General features: G+C 35.2%; 1 protein-coding gene across 1 annotated transcript in view; it reads left to right on the top strand.

Annotated features, from left to right (window-relative positions):
* SMYD3 (SET and MYND domain containing 3) overlaps window positions 1-25118 on the top strand; it is a 711719-nt gene that overhangs the window by 188273 nt on the left and 498328 nt on the right. The window contains exons 3-5 of the mRNA XM_036829018.1: window positions 9710-9817; window positions 11407-11464; window positions 13470-13606. Of these exons, the coding sequence (XP_036684913.1) occupies window positions 9710-9817; window positions 11407-11464; window positions 13470-13606 (303 nt within the window). The remainder of the gene's footprint in view (window positions 1-9709; window positions 9818-11406; window positions 11465-13469; window positions 13607-25118) is intronic.

Below are 25118 nucleotides of genomic sequence, written 5' to 3'. Positions count from 1 at the left end.
TATATGTGGAATCTGAAAAAATTGGAATAGACGATCTTATTTACAAAACAGAAATAGACGTAGAGAACAAAGGGGGGTGGGATGAATTGGGAGATTGGGATTGACCTATATACACTATTGATACTATGTATAAAATAGATAACTAATGAGAACCTACTGTATAGCACAGGGAACTCTACGCAATGCTCTGTGGTGACCTAAACGGGAAGGAAATCCAAAAAATAGGGGCTATATGTATACCTATAGCTGATTCACTTTGCTGTACAGTAGAAACTAACACAACATTGTAAAGCAACTATACACCAATAAAACTTAAAAAAAAAAAAAAAGTTTTCCTCAGGAAAGGCAAGGCAGGGTAAGGTAAACAGTTTAGGATTGGCTAATTTGAATAATTCCAGAGGGCTTTGAGCTATAGGAGTGGCCTCTAGTTTCCTGGTACCTGGCTCTGCGAATTTTAAAGCAGATGGAGGGAGGTAGGGCTCTGGATTGGTTAGTTTGCGTATCAAAGGCATGCTCCCTGCTGAGCCTTTTGCTGTCTCTAAGAATTGCCTAGCTCTGGGATGGGCAGTCTCTCTTTCCAGCCAGAAAGGTTTTTAAGATGTCAGAATATCATAATATACAGAAAATATAAATGCAACCCCACACATGTATAGCCAGTTGATTTTGTACAGAGGTGCCAAGGTAATTCAATGTTGAAAGGATAGTCTTTTCAACAAATTGTGATAGATATGCACATGGAAAAGAAATGATATAAATACAGTTTTCCCCCACCAAAGTCTCATAATAGATTACAGACTTAAAAGCTAAAGCTATAAAACTTTTAGAAGAAAACTTAGGAGAAAATCTTTGGACCCGGGGTAGGTCAAGTTTCTCAGGCTGGATACAGAAAGCACTCACTATACAAGACATATTGATAAAGTGAACTTTAGCAAAGTTGAACCCTTCTGCTCTTTGAAGACATCACTAAGAAAATGAAAAGACAAGCCACAGGCTGGGGAAAGTATTTGTAATGCATATATATCCAACCAAAGAGTTGTATCCATAATTTTTAGACAGTGCTTACAATTCAGTAGTAAGATAATCCAGTAAAATGGACAAAAGATTTGAATAGACCCTTCAGTAAGATATACAGTAGAAGATGCTTAACATCATTAGTCATCAGAGAAATGAAAATGAAAACCACAATGAGATACCATTACATACCCACTAGAAAGGCTAAAATGAGAAAGACTGGCTATACCAAGTGCATACAAGGAAGAACAACTGGAACCTCATACTCTGCTGGTGAGAATGTGATATGTTACAACTGCTTTGGAAAAGTTTGGTAGTTTCTAAAAGTGTTAAATGTGCACTTACCAACTAACCCAGCAGTTCTACTCTTAGGTAGTGTGTGTGTGTGTGTGTATACACACATAGATACACACACAATTTACTATTACTCAGCCATAAAAGAGAACTATTGATATATGCAGCAACATGAGTGAATCTCAGAAACATTATACGGAGGAAATAAAGCCAGATGCAAAGAAGTAGTACTGTTCTGGGACAGGCACAGCTAGTCTGTAATGATGGAGACCAGATTACTGGTTGCCAGGGATTGAGGGGTTGAAAGTAAAGGCCCACAAAGGAACTTGTGGGAGTAATGACAATCTATATCTTAATTTTGGTGTTGGTTACATAAAACTATACTCTTAAAATGGGTCCAATTTATTGTAATGTAATTTATATCTCAATACATTTTTTAAAAAATATTGCTCACTGCAGAACCATTAAGTGTGCATAGATCTTATTTCTTCCTCTGTAATAAAGTGATCACAACCTTTCAGCCACTCAAAGAATGAGACTGCTGTTTGAGGGAACCATTATAAGATGGTAAGCACTGGGGAAGGAAGACCAAACAGAAGGCTAAAGAAATGGTCTAGATCAGTGATATTCTTAGCGTCACATTCAACTAGAGTCTCCATTTTAACACTCCACTGCTTACTCAAAATCGTGCCAAAAGTAAGAAGGTGTTTTGGGACTCTCTGGTATACAGACTTCTGGTTAACTGTCTCTTTTTCACTCACTTTTCAATCCCATTCTCTGTCCCATATGTAGTCTTCAATTCTGAATTCTTGTTGGAGTTCTGTTTGGCAGGAGTCAAAGACTTTGAAGGTAACTGCCTCCAACATTACCTGCCACCTTGAGGCAGCCTCCTTTGCCCTGTTTCTGTAGCCTGTTCTCTTACCCCGACTTTCTGACTTAACGGAAACGAGGTTAAACACCTCATCCATTGATGGCCCTTCTGGTTCACTTCGGGAGTTAAAAACTTGATAATTACTTGTGTTGGGGAGATAAAATGCATGTGCCCCATCTGCCATGTTCCACTAGAACTCGGTGTTGACATTTTGATCAATCTAGCATGGAAGTTTCTTGCAAAGAAGTCCATAGAGGTGAATGATTTATTTTGCCCTTCCAGCTAAAATGTATCAATTAGGTCATTCCATCTTGATATGACCTCTTACTAGATCAGAGATTGGCAAACTTTTTCGGTAGAGGGCCAGATAATAAACATGTTAGGCTTTGTGGGCCATAGGATTTCTGTCATAACTATTCAACTCTGTTGTCATAGTATGAAATTAGTGAGTGTAATACTATGAATTGGCTATGTTTCAATAAAACTTTACAAAAACAAGTGGCAAAATGGATTTGACCTGAACCTTGTACTAGATTGACTTACTTTGGGAATCTAATGTTTTTATTTATTATAAGGTTCGTCGGTTAACCAAGAAACTGTAATTCCCATTTTCCTAAGGAGTAATACTTTATTCTTGTTTCTTTTGTCAACTTCTTGCCCTATAACCATCCTCCTGCCTTATTCTGTCTTTATATTTGGCCCTATCTGTCTAATTTGATTAAGGCTAGTGGGAAGGCACTCTTGTTCTACATTTGTTACAGCATCCAGAAAGCTTTTAAAGTGCTAAGTCTAATGTCTATCACTAGGTCTCTAGTGTGCTCTAAGGAGATTTTATGCAAGATTTTAATCAATACCTGTCGGTCAACTATAGCTTGTTAGCCAGCGTGCTTAGCTTTCCAGTTTTCTTTTCCCAGATTCCAGCTTTTCAGGTCTTCATGCATCTGTCAACCTGTAATTCATTAGTGTAGTACATTTGAAGCATACAGAAGGAGATATTATTTATTTGCTATTAAGCAGCCTGTAAGTGAATGGAAAGCTGTTGGGTCTCTTTTCTTTCCTGCAAGTTGCATGGCAACTCAACTTTCCTGAATTTTGCCTATAACAGACCTCTGTAGATGATTGATTGTGAGCGGAGTGAGTCATGAACATGTGGTTAAAAAAAATCATGACTATATTTCACATAGAAAATGTTCAACTAATAGTGGTTATTAATCACAAAATGAACTTGTTGAATAAGCTGGCTTAAAAGAATTTGTTTCTTTTTTACATATTTTAAGGCAATTTCTTTTAAATATCCCAAAATCTGAGGAAAATACCATTCCAAATTTTCAGTTCTCTGTAAGCCTAACATGGGGAGGTTTCAAGCCTTTTTGACATAATTCAGATTATTTGTTATGAACGGGTATTACAGAATCATAGATTTTTATCATTGAGAGGCTACCTTAGATATGATTGAATCCAGTTCTCTTACAGAATAAACGTCTAGTGAGTCCTGGTTGTGAATTAGATGTGTTTTACTGAAACTGGATTTTATGTGTATTGATCCTTCCCACATTCCATCCCACAAAATAATAAGCTGCCCTAAAATGAGTATTTAATCCAACCAAAATTCAATGTTAAATAGTATTTAAATGGGTTATTGAGCCGTACTGGCTTTGTATCCAAGGCAGGGAGGGAAATGTTACAATAATAGTGTAAAGGTTATTTTGTGTAAGAAAGAAGAAATAAATGGATTTTCTCTTTCTATTGTAACATCTCATCAATCTTCTCCTTTCATAATTAAGCAATCAAGACCGTCTCAGACTTGCCAAAGCAAGAATTGCTATGGATTTTCCTGACCTTCTTTTTGCATGGCCTTAATTTCAAATAAACAATGGTAAATATATAGTAAATTATATCTCCTAAATGGTACTGATTTTAGAATAAATCATCAGATATCTATTGAACACCTGTTACATGCATACTGCACCTAGTTGGTAGTATACTTATTTAAGAAAACCAGACATAAACAAAGCTAAAAATAAATAATATTTAAAAATTGTTAAAAGTTTACTAAGTCTTTGCGTTACAAAAGATTTCATTGGTATTACAAAAGAATTCCTTGAAGCATTTTTTTAACATTTAAAAATTAATACATTTAAAAGATTTTTTGAGTTACAACCAGGTTTTCCAAAAATAAACAAACGTTAAGAAGTTGTTTATTAACAGTGATTTTGCTTTCTTTTTCATATAAAAATGCTTCTCCCCGAATCACAGTTATTAGATATAAGAAAGATAATTATGTTTTGCTTTTATTTATAAATATAATACATGATATTAGTCGAAGATAACAGTATTGGGAAAGTATAAAGAGAAAAACAAAAGTAGCTTTTTCTTATAGGAAAAGCTGGAAAATTATTGACAATTTCCAGTATTTTAGCAAATCTACAATGAGCATTCTTAAGCTTATTTATGTACATCATTTAAATTAGGATTAATTGCATTATAAATATTATTTCGGTGCCAGGAAAATGGACATTGAAAATCCTGATGCTTACTACCAAACACCCATCAGAAAGATTAGGGAAACTTATAATTCCAAGGACAAGGTTAGAAAGTCCCCACTTCCCTACACCCTAGAAACTTCTGAATTAATATTTTCATTTATCTTTGCTATACTAGTGGGTCACCTATGTTATCTTGTTTCTATTAACATTTCTTTGATCACTTGTTTGGTTTTTAGTTTTTGTTTACTGGCATTTCTTTTTTAGGCATGAATTTTCTCTTCATGTCCTTCACTTTTTTTTCTATTTTTATGGAAATATTCACCCTTTTCTTAGTTATTTTATAAGACCTCTTTGTATTTTGGAGACATTTAACACTATCTACATACATATTTAAAATTTTGTTTTCCTAATTATCCTTTATCTTTCAACCATATTTGTGGTATTAGGTTTTCTTCCTTCTGATATACAAGTTATTTTCTTTTTATGTAGTTTAATGTGTACATCTTTTCATTTATGGTTTCTGGGTTTTATGTCCTGCTTTAGAAACTCTTTTCACACCTGAATATTATAAAATGTTAATTCCTATAGGGCAACAGTTTAATCATAAGTGTAGAATAGTATTTTGTTGTTTAATCTATTTAGTATATATATAGTGACCTCCTTTTTAAATTTTGTCTAGCTTAGTGGTTTTTCAATCTTAGCTACACATGGAATTCCCTGCAGTGATTAAAAACAATTTAGACACCTGATTCTGTGTCATCGGTACTGTGAGACTCTCTGGGTTGTGTCCTAGGCTGTCTATTTAAAAATATTTTTTGTTATGTATGTGTGTGGTGTGTAACTGTAGCATTATTCTAGATCTGGGGTTTTCAGCTCTCTCAGACCCAACTCCATCTTTCTATGACAGTTATTTTTATTGTCCTCTCTACTATCTTGAAATAAAAGTTTTTAGGTAATGCAATCTACCTAGTTACATATTTCAAAATTCAATATCAATATAAATGCCATAACTGGAACATAAAGGAGAAAAATCATTAGACAACTTAAAATAATATGTACTTTAGTGTGTAAATGCTCAGGCGTGACTAGACCAGAAGACATAATTACGAAGTCACATACTTGTACCTATACAGAGTCACTGTGAAAAGGGAAGTACAAAATGCAGATCAGAATATGTGTTTTATTGGTTAACAGAAATACTGCAACTGGTGTTGGCTTCCCTGATATTCCCTTATGAAATATTGAGTAATTTTAGCTAAAGTCCTTAAAATGCAGTTTTCCCTTGATTTACATAGAGAATTCTGTGCTATTAAGGCTATGTAAAAACAAAGTCTTTGTTTTTATATGTGAAAGGAGGTTTAGTTCTAGGCTCAGATAATTATAAACAAGTTTGTCACCTTTATAGAACGTCTGATTGGACATTTAAATGTCCTACTGGATTTGGAACAATTCTTTATTCTATGGAAGTATCCTACACAGGATGTCTAGCATCTCTGGTTCCTGGCCAGTGGCTGCCCATGGTGCTCCCCAAGCATTGTGACAAACAGAAACACCCCCATAAAATTCCCAAACAACTCCCAAGATTAGGATTACTCCCATTGGAAACCGCTGGGTTTAGTTAATCAGTTTATGTTCCAAATCAATATAAATACTGTAAAACATACTAAAATGTATAGAATCTGAAGTTGTTTTTGAGTCATACATGTGCTTATACATTGAATCAAATTGACATCAAAGAATTGAATCAAAGACATCTTAATTTCTTTTTATTTCCCCATCTAAAATGCTTGTCCCTCATTGTCTTTGTTTCTTAATGCACTATTTTAATTTCCTTTGTCTTTCATGCTAATTTGTGCTTATTGTACATCATTGTTAATTTTCAACTATGAGAACAGAAAACATTACAGTCAGTATTGTGAACAAAATCTTAATTACATCCTGTATTTGCAGTAATAGAAGAAAATAGGAAAAAGTAAGTCAAGGGGTTACCTTTGAGAAAGTGGTAGATATATAATGTGTCCCTTGAGGTCTTGACCAAGGTTAAAGTTTGTAGAGTGAAGATAATGCCTATTGTTTTTGTATGATTGTGAAGCTTTGCTTCAAAGTCAAATGCAGTGGCTTACAAAATATCTTTGTAAACCTTTTCTGTGGTATGCTTCTATTAGTAAGCCTTATGGTAAGATGCGACCCTAACAATTAATGTTTTAAAAACATGGTTTTTAATATCATGGTAAGAAACGAAGTAGGCTGTAAAGTTGACACTATTACAGGCCAGTTTCAAGTGGAATGATTACTTTCCATATTTATATAGATCTGATTTGGCTTTTAGATGAAGAATGAACATCTTTTTTAGCTGAAGCCAGTGGGAAGGTAAGTATGTCTGATGTTTTCATGCAGTGATGGAGGAATAGCCTAAAGAAACATATTGTCTACTTTCTAATTACTGTTGAGAAATAAGAGCTCAATTTTAATTATGTTAAAGAAATAAAGTCATTTTTGACAAGAGTTTTCTAAAATTTGGAAGTTTCATTCTAAATAATGTCATCTAACAGATCAATTGATTCATTACCTTGGGTACATGTTGTAGTTCCTTTTCCCTGGTAAGCTTCCAGGAGGTTGAGCTGCTCAAAACTAGAGGTTTTAACAAGAGAGTTATAGATGATCCCTTATAGTTAAGTATCAATTAAAATCTGCTCTTAAGATCATTTGATCCATTATCTCAGCCTTATTCTACTAGGTACAATTCTTTTTCAGGTAGACACTTACTTTCAATACCAAATGAAAATTCTTCCACCAAAACTATGGTTCACCCTTCAATCAGTAATCAAAAATGTCCACGCTGTAGTTTCCTGTCAGTGAGAATGATCGTGAATTTGTCTGCTTAACTCACCCTCATTCAAAGACGAGCTGAAGGAAAGAAAGTGTATAGGTATATTTGAGTCAGTATATACCAACCTAACTTCCCAAAGGATGGCAATAACAGTCATGGGAAACTGTGTTAACTTATTTATACAAGTCTCTTAAATACAGCATTTTAGAACTTCTAGTAAGCTAAATATATTTCAAGTCTCTAAGCAGGGTCTACAGTATGAAGTGTTTTTCAAACTTATTTGGCAATGTAACCATATTTATTTTAGGGATCTTACAACACATTGGTACTTGCTGATTGTTAATCCAAGACTAGCCCCCTGAACAATAGAAACCTTTTCTTTCACTGAGTTATATTCTACTGACATTAAAGTAGCTCTATGAAAGGCCATTGTGTTGTGAACTATTGTCAAAGACATTGTCCAGTTTGCTGATTAGCATTCTTGGAATAAACTCCTCCTGTGATTTAATACTTGGTAAAGCTATGTGTTTTTCTCTTACGTCAGATAAGAATTACCTAAGCCATTATGCTTTCTTTTTGCCTTGCCTGTGAGGCAGCTCAAATAATTGTTGCACACAAGCACGATAATTACTTAGCTCTCCTGTTTAGCTTACTAAGAATTTATACTCTCCCCCTTTATATTTATGTAGCTTGGTAGTTAGATCCCAGCTCTTGAGCCTTACTTTTTTCATCTTTAATATAAGGATGACAATATCTACCATTTGGATTATTGTGAAAATCAAATGAAATATTTTTTAATTGCTTAGTCATGTGTCTAACATTGTAGAATGCTAAGTAAATGCTAGAGGACTTTTTTTTTCATAATTTTTACATTTTCTGTTTCTAATTTTACAACCTTATTTCATACTCATCTTTACTTTGAAAGCAACTCAGTTTTATTTAGAAATGAGTAAAGTATAAATACTAAAAAAAAAAAAATCACATTAAGAGCATTGCCATAGTGGATATGAAGGAATGAAATGAGGCAACTGTGAATAGAGTTGATAAAAGAAGTACCCCTTGTAAACAATGTCTCCAAGATTTGGTTTACAAGGAAATAGCAGCAGACAGACCACACCTTCACCCAGCAACCTGACACAGGCAGTCTTTCTGAGCAAAATGCTGTCTTGAACTTGAATCTGAGTCATAGTTTCAAAGTAGCTGCAGCTACTATTTTGGTTGTGCTGCATGTTGTGCTGTAAGTGGAAAAGAGAAACCTCTTCTATGGGGATTTTATAGGCCCAGAATTTGGGAGTGATTGAACTTCCAGCTCTCATTTGGAAAAGAACATACTAGATATTTGGTTTAGCTGTCTTCCACTTGCCAGGGTTAAATATTGGATACTCTGGATTTTACTTCCATATAGAAGTAATCCCATGTAAAGGGAGTCATGGCATTTCTGACGCCGGACTCAAGGATAATGTCCATCCATTTAGTCCTCTTATTCCTAGTGTTGCGAGATTGGTGACTGGCTCTGTGGTCTCTTCAGCCCCACTAGCACATGGCTAGGATAATGGGAAAAGTGACTATATAATTTATCATCCAAACCACACTTTTCAGAATGGAAAGGGACACTATTAATAATTAGGCCAGTATACCATAAATAAACCAAGATGGTCCTGGGTAAAAATGACATTTGGTCATTTTAGCTAATAACCCCTTTCTATCTTGTCTTAAAAAAACAAAAAGCTTTTTTATTTTTTATGTTAGCCCTCTTGATATTTCTATACTTACTATAATAGCGCAGAAATTCAGAAAGCTATCTGCCCTGTTTTGATTTTTTTGAACCATGTGTTTTATTTTCTAATTTGGAGTGATATTTTCTTTTTGTATTCAAAATCACTGTCTATTATTGAATCCTATTTAATCACCTAAAAGGCTATCTTATAAATTATTAAGAAGTACATAATGATTCTTTCTTTGGACTCTACCAGTTAGGTAATAACCAAGGGACAAATTGAAGGACAGAGGTGAAATGGAGGTTCTTGATGTCCATGCCTGGTAATTGCATACTGAATCCTGGATCATTAATAGTATTAGAATATTGCTTTCATTTTCTATTTGCAGTTGTATTTAGGCTGTTGAAATTAATGTTGATGACTCACAACATTCAAAACCAGTGTAAATGAAAGTTAAATTTTTATGTCTTATATGCCCTTCTCACTCTTGTATTAACAGAAAAAAGCTTGGCAGGACCACAAGCGAGAATGCAAATGCCTTAAAAGCTGCAAACCCAGATATCCTCCCGACTCTGTCCGACTTCTTGGCAGAGTTGTTTTCAAACTTGTGAGTATAAAACTTGTGAAATATGCTTGGGTTTTAATTTAACATAAGCACTTGCAATTGCATGTATTATTCATATTTAAGACTGAATTTAAATCCACGTCAAGGTAGAAGGTGGATTATTCCAGGGAGTGTCTTAAGACAAGACTTGTTGTTTTCCTATTAATCACAGCAGTGATGAAGTGCACCGCCCCTCTTTGAAGGCCCTGTGTGTGATCTCCTGTGAATAGAAACATAAAGTCCTATGTTTGGGGCATGAGATGTTAGTGATGCCTGTTACATTGCCTTTATTACTTTTCTACTGAGAACTAATGCACAGGGCAAGTATATAATTTTTTTGGTTGCCTCTTAAAGTGAGATTTTAATTAGATGATAATTAATCTTACAAGGAAGGGTACTTACCTTTTTTTCTTTTCTTTTTTTTTTTAAGCCAACATTCACTGAAATTGTTTCTCCAGTCCCTTTCCCTACTCTGCCAAAGCAGCTAGTGGATTCCCTGAAATCCCCCTCTGGTGACACCTTCCAGTTTTGGGTTGTTTTTTTTTTTTTGCCAGGCTTTAGAATGAATATCTCTTTATTGCAGGCTTCAGCTCTCTTGTGTCCTGTTGTCTGTTAACTTCTTTTGGCAATAAAATTTCATAGAGGAATTTAGGAATGTAAAAGTATATACCTAAAACTGATGCAATGTTGTATATCAACTACATCTATACTAAAAAAAATGGATTTAGAATACCAAATTGACATTGTCTTTGGACTGAATATACAACATCTGTCACATTTACTTACTACTATTTTTAAATGTACATATTGTGTTGAACTAAAATACACAAATTTATTTCAAAGCTTTAATAAACTCAGAGCAACTTTGTCATTATGCGTTTCTTTAATCACTGGATATTAAAAGTATAATAATATTATATTTGAGTCTGAACTTTTTTTTTACTTTATTAGTATTGAAAAGATAGAGAACCACTGTCAGAGCAGAAATGGGTTGCTTCAGAATCACCCAGGGCTCTAGTTCTCAGTCTTCACCCCGACCTACGGAATCAAAATCTAAGAGAAAGTAACTGTAATGATAGCTACTTTCTGTTGAGCACTTACTGTTTCTAGGCCCTGTGCTAATTGCTTTACATGATATACCTTATTTCATCCCACAACAACTCAGTGCTATTATTACTCCTGTGTTTCACATAAGGAAATTGACACCTCAAGTTTAAGTAGCGTGCCCAAGGTTGCACAGTTTGTAATAAACTCTTATTTTTATTCATCCATCTTTGCTTTTCTATAATAATTAGTAGTAAAACCCTTACAGTGATACAAGTCTGTGGTAGAATTGGGGAAAAAAAGAAAAGAATGGAAACTTCTTGTAAAAGAATTTGTGTTTGGAAATTAAATTGGTGGGTCAGTTTGCAACACAGATTTTAAAGTTGTGACTGATTGAATAATTTAACTCTAAGAATGATGAGAAGGATAATATAGAAAATTATCTTTTTAACGGACTTGCATTTGAATATTTAAAGATATGCAAACATATTCATTTATATATTGGAGCACTTGAAATTGTTTTTGGTGTTTTCCCCCTTTCTTCATAGATGGAAGAAACACCCTCTGAATCGGAGAAACTTTACTCATTTTATGATCTGGAGTCAAGTAAGTGATTCTCTATCAGCATCTTAAAAGTTCTGTCATTTATTTGCTGAGCTGCCTTTTTTTTTTTTTAAACTTTGTTTTTCTGTCTCTTTATTATGTGAGGCAGCAAACCTTTTCATGCTTTTATATAGACACATTAGCTTATTTAGTTTATTCCAGGGTAGCTTTGGCCCTAGAGGAGTTTGTGAGGTGCCATAGAGGTGTCCAGGTTAGGCAGTGAGGGGAGTATAACCCTTTGTCCAGCTGACAGAATAAATTTTACTTCTGTTTTTCTCTCCTCTTTCCCTTCTTCCCACTCTTGGTTTCTTTTTTTTTTTTTAAAGATTTATTGATTGATTGATTGCTATGTTGGGTCTTCGTTTCTGTGCTAGGGCTTTCTCTAGTTGCGGCAAGCGGGGGCCAGTCTTCATCGCGGTGCGCGGGCCTCTCACTATCGTGGCCTCTCTTGTTGCGGGGCACAGGCTCCAGACGCGCAGGCTCAGTAGTTGTGGCTCACGGGCCTAGTTGCTCCGCGGCATGTGGGATCTTCCCAGGCCAGGGCTCGAACCCGTGTCCCCTGCATTAGCAGGCAGATTCTCAACCACTGCGCCACCAGGGAAGCCCTCTTGGTTTCTTTTTGATGTTAGGGAACAGTAATGTGAATGGGGGCTCCAGGGAACATTTAGATAATAAGGAAAGTAGAAAGTACCGATCACTTAGGCTCTCTGACAGCGCTGAGCGTTGTTCTTCTCCTGAACTACCATGGCGGTGGCCAACCTCCTTAACACTGAGAGGCCTTGCAAATCTGAGTGTTAAGTGAACGTAGGGTTTCTGTTTCTTTCTACTGGCACAGTTCACAGATCCTCTTCATTGAAACTGTAAATGACTTTTAAGTCAAAAGTAGCAAGAGCTCATGGAGTAAATGTGCTACACAGTTTAATATTTCTGGATGGAGACAAATAAGGTCATCTAGTACAGATTTATGGTTATGGAATCCTAAGTGCCAATGATAATAAATTATTATTTAAAGAATCATTGGGTTAATTTGTTCTGTTGAACAAGTAATTTAAAGAAAATATGTAGACCTGACATGAGCAACAGAGTTATGCTGTAGTTTCATCTTGATCTATCTTTTCAAGTTTTAATAGAGAACTAGTCATTTTTTTCTTCTTATATTACTGCTAGGTAAATAACATCTCTTGCAGTGAGTTTTACTATGAACATTAGCCCTGCTCAGTAGCAGTGTCATACACGCTGCCTTAAGTGAAGTGCTCTCAAACGTTATTAATTGAACTGTGCACTCCTAGTCTTCACACCCCTTTGTGGTGTAAATGAAACTGAGTTTTTAAAGGGGTGATATTGGCTTTGGAACTTTCTCCTTCTGTTTGGGTTGAAGCAGTATCATATCTTGTTTATTCAACCTGAAAAGAACTTGAAAATGAGATTTCTTTGGTTGATTCATGTTTTTTTCTTGATGTACTTTCTACTTGACCAATTTCACCAATTTGAACTTAATTTAACTGAACTTTTCAGTTCTTGCTTTCTGCTTTTTTTGTCTTTGAGATGATACTGTTTATCAGTTAGTTATGACCTGGTTGTAAATTGTTTCATGGAAAAGTCTACTTAAATTCACTAACTAAATAAGCATTTATGGTGCTTATTTAGTGCCATATTTAGTGCACTTATTTAGTGCAGGTGCCTCCTGCCATGTGTGCAGGAGGATGTAGAAAATCTACTAACACACATCATTACTGATTTTGGTTTTAATGTTTTTTCATCTGTGTGTGTATTTATTTTGTTTTGGTAGGTGTTTGATCTTATTTTGTAGATAACGTTTGGCAGAATTTGATTGATAACGTATGATAATGATCTGTAGTTGTCAAAAAATAAAAAGATGCATTTGATCTCTGTCAGAATGGAATCTAGGGTAGGAAATATCTGCCTTAACAGCTACCATTGAATACCTGAAAATTATCCATTGAAAGTTCACTGTGTGATTGTACTATTTATTTTCTCTTTAAAAAAGATATTAACAAACTGACTGAAGATAAGAAAGAGGGCCTCAGGCAACTTGCATTGACATTTCAACATTTCATGAGAGAAGAAATACAGGATGCTTCTCAGCTGCCACCTTCCTTTGACATTTTTGAAGCCTTTGCAAAGGTAAGTGTTAACTTTGGTATCTTTGCTAATGCCATAAGTCAACCCTTTACTCCTTATTTCGTTGTTGATCGTGAAAATCCAGGACCCTTCATGCCTTTATCAGTCCCCTGCTTTACTGAGTAGAGAATGGGAGAATGTATTGCTTATATTGAAAAGAGTATTATTTTTTCTGCTTTATCAGTATTCTTACTAATGGCCCAAGTATGTTCATTGTCAGCTGTCAAAGCACACCCTCAAAAGAGTGTGCTTTCTTTTCTCAAAAGAAAGTAACATTCCATTATTTTTTATGAATGGATTTAAGTTTGCCATTGAGTCCATTTAGTTTTGTGGTGGTTGTTTCAGCAATGGAGACTTCCTTGAAGTGAAAGAAATTATTGGAATCCATTTCTTGATTAAGTGAATTTTAAATAATATGAAAATATAACCATTTCTGATTTTAAAATAATTGCCCAAATTGCCAAAACGTTTGTTTAAATGTTTTAAGTCACGAAAATCTTAGATTAGGGATAGAAAATAGGTATAATTTAATATTTCATTGTGGTCTCTTGGTAATGGGTACCTGAGTGCTCTTTTTGGAAGTGATTCTGAGGGTTTGTTTGGGCCCAGAGAGACAGAATGCACTGATTGATTCTTTTTCTTTTTCTTTTTAAATTTATTTATTCATTTATTTATTTTTGGCTGTGTTGGGTCTTTGTTGCTGTGCACGGCTTTCTCTAGTTGCAGCGAGCGAGGGTTACTCTTTGTTGTGGTGTGCGGGCTTCTCATTGCAGTGGCTTCTCTTGTTGCGGAGCACGGGCTCTAGGTGTGTGGGCTTCAGTAGTTGTGGCACGTGGGCTCAGTAGTTGTGGCTCACGGGCTCTAGAGCACCGGCTCAGTAGTTGTGGCACACGGGCTTAGTTGCTCCACAGCATGTGGGATCTTCCCAGACCAGGGCTCAAACCCATGTCCCCTGCATTGGCAGGCGGATTCTTAACCAGTGCGCCACCAGGGAAGTCCCTGATTGATTCTTGATATCTACCCTGGGATAGGGAGAAAGGAACCAATATATCCTTTGTTATTCTCATGTGTTTGCCGTCCTTACTTTCTCATATTATGTGTTTGGATTTGTTTAAATATAGATCATATTTTTAATAATAAGTAAAATTTTACATTTGAGGGTGATTTTGTCAATTTTACAATTTATATTCACACATCCAATGATATATTTATCTTGTGAATATTTTTAAAGTATGTTTTATAATCTGCTTATTTTCTAAGAATTTAAATGTGATTAGTGTGATTGCTACAGATTTATTCTTGTTTTTCCCAAATGTAGTTTTATTCTTTAGGGTATGCTCTTACGATTTTCTGATAATATCATCTTAGCATTACATTCTGGTTTGTCTATTAATTAAAATTGATTTCAAAATGTAAGTGTTGTTTATAATGCATCTGAGAAGTTTCTCATGTTTATTTCATATGCTTCTGAAAATTACAACCTATAGTAACGCTGTGTATACAGTGCACACAAGCTCTTTTGATGTTACATGCTATACAACGTAACACATACTGAAAGATAAAAATATACCTTATGATGACTGTAACTTCATTTCTAGTGTTTCCTATTGAAAAATGTTCAAGTGCTAATTACTGGAGTTATTAGTGTTCATAATAACTATTTAAAAATACTTTCATTGCTTAGTGTAAATTGTAAATTACTATCTTATTTCTCTTGTTTCTTTTAAAATAATTTTAATCTCATGTATCTTACAATGAACTTTTCTTTGTGCTGTGTAGGGGGAAATTCTGTCATTATGATTAAGCAGACAAAATTTTAATAATGTGCTTTCCTTCTTCCCACATACTTATATTTGTTATTGCTACAAAAGTAAAACATATACATTTTTGTAGTGTATGAGGGAATTGGACTCAGAGCTGTTATTTCTGCCTTAAAATATTGGTTAATAATCAGAGGAAAGCAGCATTAACCTATGGCTCCTGTACTTCCTTATAAAAGTTTTGTTTATATTTTATAGATTGTAGTTATTTTTCTGCTTATACATTTGTCCTTAAAAGAGAAAACTCTCCTCCTTCTCCCCTCCTCCTCCCCTCCCCCTCCCTGTCCTTCATTTTTTAAAAAGAATAGAATAGTCTTAAATTAAGCTAATCAGTGTCCTGCAAAGCTTAGGGATGAGCCCCTGAGCTTATAACTTTGCAAGTGTGTGATGACGCAGATCATGACAAATACGTTGCAAGTGGGTGGAGAATGCTGGACAGGGAATTTTATCCCTATCTACTGCCCCCGCCCCATCTTACTGGCATAGAATTAATCAAAGAGAAGAAATGGGCACTTCAGAGAGTGCTGCTTTCTTTTGCTGCTCCTACACGTGCAGACTGTCAGGAGTGGTTCTATGCTGACCTGCCTTTCTCACCTTAAGGAACTAACTTTTTAATTCACGCTTCAAAGAAAGCTGGCTTTACCTGGCCTCAAAAAGAAAAGCCTGTTTTATGTTTTGCTTTTCCTCCCACTCATTTATGTTCATTCAGGTTCTGTGCAGGTATTAGACATGTGAAGCTTGTGTTTTGGCTCCTCTAATTGTCATTTAAGACGAGGAATTCTGAGAGCTTTTCCATATTTGTTTCTATCTTATTTTTTTTGAATCTTTGATTATGGACTTTTCCAAACACACACAAAAGTAGAGAGACAATTCTAATGAACCCTCCTCATGTTTCCATCACTTGGTTTCAATAATTTTCAAACTTGTTTTATATCTGATAGATTTCACACAGATGTTCTTTTCCTTTATTTGGATTTCCAAACATTCCTTACAATTACTCTTTTGCTATCAGGCCTCTTGGCCTCCTGAGAGAGGTGTCTGTTAGTGAATTCACTGATCAAATTATGCAAGTTTTGTTTTGTTTTGTTTTTCTTTTTGTTTGCAGCACTCTTGTCCAGGGTTATCAAAATACATGGTTAATTCTAACTCTGAAAATTATCTACCAAGGCAAAGAATCTCAGCAAGTCAAAAGTTTTACTTGGGGATATGCATATATTTATCAAACTTGTACTGCCTGGGAAGGAAAGGGGTTGGTGGAGAATGAAAAGTTTCTTAATCCTGAGAGCAAATTTCTTCTCTGCTGAGCTGATAGCTTTTTCTCATAGAAGACCATGATTAATTCCTCAAAAGTTAGCAATTTATATTTTGAACACTCTGGGGTTTTCTGTTGAAAAATAATGTATATTTCCTGTTGGACTAGGTTCTTAGTGCCTCTTGTGCCTCTGTTGCTCAGGACTTGGTTTTGCTTGGAAAATGTCCCCCCGTCCCCCTTCACTGATCCGAACACATTATTGTGCAGTCTTTTTTCCAGTTATGTTTCCAAGTGTTCCTTTTTTCTCCACTTCCTTATTACCAGTATTAGCCTCCCACTCCCATCCCCACATTCACACACACACACACACACACACACACACACACACACACACAGAGCAACTGGCAATTGGGATTTAGAGATAGTAGTTTGCTGTATAAAATATCCTGTTGAAATAAATGCTGGAGAGGGTGTGGAGGAAAGGGAACACTCTTGCACTGTTGGTGGGAATGTAAATTGATACAGCCACTATGGAGAACAGTATGGAGGTTCCTTAAAAAACTACAAATAGAACTACCATACGACCCAGCAATCCCACTACTGGGCATATACCCTGAGAAAACCATAGTTCAAAAAGAGTCATGTACCAAAATGTTCATTGCAGCTCTATTTACAATAGCCAGGACATGGAAGCAACCTAAATGTCCATCAACAGATAAATGGATAAAGAAGATGTGGCACATATATACAATGGAATATTACTCAGCCATAAAAAGAAATGAAATGGAGGTATTTGTAATGAGGTGGATGGAGTTAGAGTCTGTCATACAGAGTGAAGTAAGTCAGAAAGAGAAAAACAAATACAGTATGCTAACACATATATACGGAATCTAAGGAAAAAAAAAAAAAAAAAGGCCATGAAGAACCTAGTGGCAAGACGGGAATAAAGACACAGACCTACTAGAGAATGGACTTGAGGATATGGGGAGGGGATGGGGTGAGATGTGACAGGGTGAGAGAGTGTCATGGACATATATACACTACCAAATATAAAATAGATAGCTAGTGGGAAGCAGCTGCATAGCACAGGGAGATCAGCTCGGTGCTCTGTGACCACCTAGAGGGGTGGGATGGGGAGGGTGGGAGGGAGGGAGATGCAAGAGGGAAGAGATATGGGAACATATTGTATGTGTATAACTGATTCACTTTGTTATAAAGCAGAAGCTAACACACCATTGTAAGGCAATTATACTTCAATAAAGATGTTTAAAAAAAAAAAAATCCTGTTGACTTCTGAACTTATTGCCTGGTTGTAAAAATTAAGTAGGAAGGAGAAATTTTTCTAGGGGAGGATATCAAGGAGGACTTCACATAGGAAGCAGAAATTAATGGCATGAATTTCAGAAGAGAAGATGGTGTTGGGAAACAATTATAGAGAATGGTCTAGAAATACTTGCGGGGAGCGAGGGAGTACTGACTCCTCTAACCCCCGGGTAAGAAAAATATATTGACTTCCTATGGAGAAGATTTGAAAAGGCAGTTGTAACCAGTGGAATACATGTTTCAGTTATATTTAGTGATTACAAAAAGAGTTTGAATGAAAGCGTGATGCTTAAAATGTTTGTTTTGCTTTAGGTAGTAAGAGAAAATTAGCGAGGGTAGTAGTACCTCTAGAATTTCTGTAGCTGGGGAGCTGAAGAGTGATGATCTGGTTGGATGGAAATGTGGGAGTGATTTGCTTGAAGCTTTATTTGCATAAGATTTTTTTTTTTTAATTTAGATTGTATGTTACTTGGGGGTGTGGCTGAATGGAAATAAAAGCATAAGGGTATGAGGAAAGTGGTGGTTCGCCACTGGCAATAATGAAGGTGGCCAAAGGGTGGGAGATGTACTGGGGATACTTGTTAGTGAGCACAGTGGAGGCGTGTGACTATTTGTATATTCATCAAAAATAGAGGCCAGGCTCATCTCTGTGGGCTCTTTTTCAGATTGTTTAGAGAAGGGAAGATGTATTTTTCCATCTCCACAGGCCCCTTCTCCTTCCCACTCCCCAACTTTTTTCCTTCCACTTCTATTTTGAAATAAGATTTCTGGTTAGATTTCAAAATGGTTTTATCTTGGCAAGACAACTCCTATGGTTCAATCTGTTGATAGAGTTCGAAACATTTGCTACAAATATAGAGAATGTATATACAAATAATGATGACTATAAACTTTAAAAGGTGAGAAAATTACAGTTAGAGGGCAAATTTAAATGGGAGGTTGAATAGTAGTATGATGGCTAAGTTGCTTTTTCAGACAAGTAAGTGAAATTCTCTCAACCTCAATTTCCTCATCTGTAAATGGGAATAATAATAATAATATTTACAGATTAAAGTGAGGGTTAACTCTAAAGTACTTAGAGTGTCTGACACGTTATTAATTTCTACTACTGCTGTGCCTATTTCCCATATTTATTTGTATTCTAGTATAAAACTTCAGTGTTGTATGTCCCCCTGTGTTGTCATGTAGCCAAGAGTGTAATCTGCAACTGATTGTAAACCAGAGTCTCAGGTGGTTGCTTACAGTTGTGCCCAGTGCTGGTATCCCATGCCCGTGCTAAGAATTACCTATCTTGTTGAGAAAAAAATTTTGCAGGCAGAAAATAGTACCTTTCCCTTAGTAACTGGCTTGGTTTCAGCCCATAGCTATTGGGAAAGAAATCATTTACTATGTCCTACATTCATCGCAACTCCATGATTTCAGAGTAGTTTCTTGGGATTTCATGTAGGAAATATAAAAGCAAGCTTACTATGGTGAATGAAATGTTTCTCACACATGAATCTTAAAAGAATGAAATTAAATTAAAGAGTTTTGTTAGTTGTCATGTCATAGTTCACTGAAATGACATGGGATGTCTCTATTCCATCCCCCCAAACATACACTGGTAATTATTGGTAATGGTTATTCTAAATTTAATGTCAGTAGGCTTAGTTCTGAGCTTATTTTCTATGCATAGAGTATATTTTTTAGCGATCACTGTGCAGAGTTCTAGAACAATATACTTATTTTTTTTTCTGGACTTAAAACTTCTTTTCTAAAAATGCATTTGGTAGACTGATTAGAATGTGATAAGCTCTGAACAAAAAAAAATAGAAAATGGACTAGTTGCATAAAATGTTTCAAAACCGACATTAAATTGGAAGCAACAAGAATAAAAGTGACCTTCCTGACCACGAAACAGATATCATTGTTAGTGCTGCCAGACCTCTGCAAAGTACTTTTTAACTCGATAATATTATATAACTGCAACAAAATTTTTTGATTAGAAATTTCACATCTGTTTGAGAAGATGTTCCCTCTTTTTTTCTTTTAAACAAAATAATTTTCCTGGTACAATGTTATTTTTGTTATTTAGGGCACATCTGCGACCTCCAGAGCTTGCCTTCTGAACTCTAATTTTTAATGCTATTAGGGGGAGCTGGTTTTGCAATGTACACTGTGGTTGTATAGATTTGAAAGTGAGAATTTTAGGTGCTTTTTGTGCTATGATACTTAAAGTTTACATTCAGTTTCATTCTGAGTAAATTCTTTTTCACTGGGGGAGAATTTTTGTTTATTGGAGAAACAGTGGAGAGTGGGTTAAAACGAGAATCTGCTAATTCATAGGATGAAAATAAATAGTAATTTAATATTTTTGATTGAGATATGTTAGAAATAAGACACAAATGATAATATATTTAAGATTATACTTGCATTTGCCTGGTACGTGCCATTAGAGTGTTAATAAATAGTCTTTGTGATATTCTGCCATAGCCTCATAATTTTAGTAAAGTATATAAGTCATCATGGAGGAAAAAATTACTAAATAAACCCTTACTGGGTCTTTTTACTTGCCAAAGAATGGTGTACCTCCGTAAAAGGCAAGAACAAATTTGTTTATGATATATTCAGTTTTTTAATCTTAAATTTTTTGTTTAGTTAGCCCTCTCATTCTGGATGTACTGGTGCTTTATTACTTCAGTGTTGCTGTTAGGCTAATTTGTGGGACAGATATTACCACTATTGTTTTGAAAGGTCAGGAGTGTGTATGTTTGCCACTTGGAGGTTTCAAGTTCATGTAGGACCAAATTTTAGAGCCTTTTTGTTGATCAGGTTAGTTGAATTTCACTACCGTAGCATGCTATAAAGTAGTAAAGAAAGCAATCTTTTGAATTAGTAAAGTGATGAATTATCTAATTACAAAGCTTATATGAAATGACAGTATGATAACTTTGGCTGCATTACTAAATGATCCCAGTGACTGATCAGATGTGCCTGGATTCCATTAAGGAAAAATATGCCATTAAATATTTAATACTAAAAGCGAGGAGACACACCAGGATTACTAACCTCCAATCACAGGGGTACATGTGTCTCTACATTTGGAGGTAGTTGCTAGTTGAGACATCTCTCTCGTCTGCTCACAACAGTTGCTAGAAGACTTCATTATTGGGATTATACTTTTCTTCTGGTTTTAAGTAAAGCAGGCAAACAGCCAACATTCTTAACTGCATGCACACCCTGGCATTCTAATTATGAAAAGCTGATGCATTTATGATGTATTTATTTATTTTTTACAATAGATTGAATCTCTGAGTAGATTCAAGGGACAGTTATTCTCAGAAATGTTCTTCCAAGTAAAGTGACATTTGTAGGACACTTGAGATTTCAAAACAAAACGTGTATTTTTAATGATGATATTTATCTATTATGTTCTTCATTATTAACCATTCAGTTACTATTTCTCTTCCTTTATGTGCAAATAACCTATGATGAGTTGGTGTCTGTTTTCATAGTTAAGGACCAGATGCCAAGTAACTTCTGAAGTTCAGAAGGATAATTAGTAAATTCTTAATCAGCATTTTTACTTACATGTATGTTGGTCAAGGTTGATTATGTACATAAGGCTAATGCTTTGATTAAAACTATTAATGGATAAACGTGTTGGCCAAGCCTTGTTGCCTTATTTACTTGAGTGTATAACTTGCCATTAATTCATATAGAGGTAATATTTTTAAAATGACAGTATGTCATTATGAAATGGTAGAGGTTACTTTCATTGCTTTGGCCTTCCCTTTAGTGACAAAAACCTTTATTAGAGTACTATGTCTCCCTACTAGAGTATGACTTTCTTAGAGCTAGGAATTACATTTTATTTATTTTGAATCCCTAGAAATCTTCATTGTATACAGTAGGTGTTTAATTGTTGACTTAGTTAAATAATGCATGAAAACTGTACCTTTTCTGTTTTATGGTGTATTCTTTGTTAAATATATTTTAAAATTATTACATTACTGTAAATATACAACACTAGGTAAAAAGGAATCTTTATTATGGTAAAATTCAAGAAGTTCAGTTGATAGCTCAGAATCACAGAAGCTGTTATTATCATAAATTCTTCAGGGAATAATGAATCATTATATTAATTATTCCAGAGTTCAGCAAACCTTTTCTGTAAAAGCCCACATATTTTACACTTTGTAAGCCAAGAAGCAAAAAGGAATTATTACTGGCGATTTGTAATGCACGCTGAGAGGGTTACTTATGGTCTCCATGGCAACTCCTTAACTCTTCCATTATAGTTGAAAGCATCCATGGATAATATATAAGTGAACGGGCGTGGGTGTCTTCCAATAAAACTTTGTTTACAGACACAGAACATTGATTTTCATATATTTTTTACTTGTACCCAAATATTCCTCTTTTTATTTTCCCCCAACCTTTTAAAAATGTAAGAAAACATTCTGAGCTTGCAGGCTGTGCAAAAACAGGTGGTGGATCAGATTTGGTCCATGAGCCATTGCTTGCCAACCCTTAAATTATTTTTTGTAAGCCAGAAGATTTTTTTGTACACAGTAGGAGACAGCACGTCTTATCAAAAACTTCTCTAATTAAAAAAAAAGATAGGAAATATTTTATCTGTTACCTTCTAACAAGCCACTGGTTCTACAGTTTTACATTGCCAATGACACTTGTAAGCATAGTATGTATACAATAATTGTTTTTTGAATATATTATTTTTTATCCTCAAAACATTTGATTCAGTAAATTTAAAATGTTTTAATTCAGTAATATAGTAGAAGAGATGTAGTATTTCACTAAGGATTAGGAAGAAATAAAATTCTTAAATAGAAAAAATGTGTACTTTACTAATGTCTTACATACTTAAACTATCATTCTTAGTCTTTTGTTTTTGTTCTCTTTAACTACAGATGTTATAGTTTGTTCATTTGCCTTGAAAAGAAATGTAAATACACATTTTTCTTTTTTTAAAAAAATCTATTTGTTTAATTTATTTATTTTTGGCTGCGTTGGGTCTTTGTTGCTGCGCGCAGGCTTTCTCTAGTTGCGGCGAGCGAGGGCTACAATTCGTTGTGGTGCGTGGGCTTCTCATTGTGGTGGCTTCTCTTGTTGTGGAGCACTGGCTCTAGGCACACGGGCTTCAGTAGTTGTGGCTCGCGGACTCTAGAGCGCAGGCTCAGTAGCTGTAGCGCATGGGCTTAGTTGCTCCACAGCATGTGGGATCTTCCTGGACCAGGGATCAAACCCGTGTCCCCTGCATTGGCAGGTGGATTCTTAACCCCTGCACCACCAGGGAAGACCCAAGACACATTTTCCTAGTAGAATTATTTTGGCTGTGTAACTCGGGTTCAGAAATTTTTTGTTTGAGTCTTCAGATCTTTTGCTTAGATAATGGATATTGCCTTCAGATTTTACTTTGTGATTTGACTATTTCTGTTATGAATGAGAAGGACCTCTCATGGGAGGAAAAAAAAGGTTTTAGGGGTATAACACTAATAGTAATGAAAAATTGTGATAAACTACTCTGTTAAATTTTACTATTTTTAGAAACAGAGTGATAGTTTTGATGGCAGAAATCAGACATTGCTATATGATGAAGAAAACAAGGTGGTATATTATAAAGGTAAGCAGGTAAGTTTGGAGATGGCTTCTCTAAGTCAGATGAAAAAAATGTGGCCTGATCAAGAGAGAAAATAGCCCAACTACTATCTGAAAGGGTCAATTTTCATTAAATTTTTCTTCAGTACCTAGTGTTACGTATTTAAAGAGACGTACTTAGATAAATGTTCTTTGTAAAGTATGATGAAGGAAGGACAGAAAGCCCTGTCATATTGGGCAAGCTGACTATAGCTCAGTATCTGGAAGAGCTTTGTCATTAGAGTGGTCCAAGGATGTATCAGGCTGCCCTGGCATAGCTTGGAGCTTCCTGTCCCTGGAAGTGTTTCACTCCAGATTAGAAACACATGTCAGGATGAGTTATCTCCATGAATAAGGTAGGGCTTGATGATATGTAAAGTGCTCTGTGTTTGCCGTATTCATGGTGCCTAATGGAAGAATGTAGTATATCTTTCCCCATCCTCTCTTATCCAAGTCCAGCTTATTTCTTTGATGAAATCCACCTGACTAGGATTGATCCTTCCTTGTTGTAAAATCAGTAGCCACTGGTATTTTCTATGCCAATCATTTGACAATGGTGAATATTCTCTCTTTTTATTAGCTATATGTCTTCATTTTCTACATTCCCAGTTAGATTGTAAACTTTGTGAGAATAGGAGTCATGTTACCCAATTCCTTCCTTAAGCATAGTACAACCGTACAATTTTAGGCCTGAAAAGATCACAGAAACTATCCAGTTCCGTAGTCTCCCCACTTCCTTCCCTCTCCCTTTTTCCATGATGCATCAGTTGTGGCTCAGAGAAGGTTAATAAAATAGTCACCCAATGACAGGATGGATGCTAAAATTTAGGTCTTTTGAGCTCAAACGCTCTTTCTCCTAGTTGATGCCTAAGTGCTCAAGAATTAGTTTCTAAGTTGAAGTAAAAATGTGATAGAGCAAACAGAACTTAACGTTACAAACAACTTTTCAACAATATCTATTCCTTATATATTTTTTCTAGCTTTATTGAGATGTGATTGACATATAACATTGTATAAGTTTAATATGTGCAATGTGTTGATTTGATACACTTAGATATTGCAGAATGATTCTGACTGTAGGGTTAGGTAACACCTCCATCACGTCACATAATTACCAAATTTTTTTGTGTGTGTGGTGAGAACATTTAAGATCTACTCATGTAGCAATTTTTAAATATGATACAGTATTATCGGCTATAATCACCATGCTATCCAGTAGATTCCCAGAATTTATTCATCTTATAGCCGAAAGTATGTACCCTTTGTCCATCTCCCCATTTCCTGGCACCACCCCTCTCTATTCCTTATATTGAAGGTTATCAGTATAAAGCCAGAAAATTAAGAATAAGTTACACCGTAGGATTACTCTTAACAGTATTGGAAACTAGATTAGATTGTCTCTATAATGATGAGTTTCCGTCTCAGGGACTCTGTATGGCTATGTTTAAATGATGGTGACTTTCCAAACCATCTGGATACATTC

Source organism: Balaenoptera musculus, chromosome 1 (assembly GCF_009873245.2).
Source record: "Balaenoptera musculus isolate JJ_BM4_2016_0621 chromosome 1, mBalMus1.pri.v3, whole genome shotgun sequence".
NCBI lineage: Eukaryota > Metazoa > Chordata > Mammalia > Artiodactyla > Balaenopteridae > Balaenoptera > Balaenoptera musculus.
This window is presented reverse-complemented; position numbering and strand designations above follow the sequence as displayed.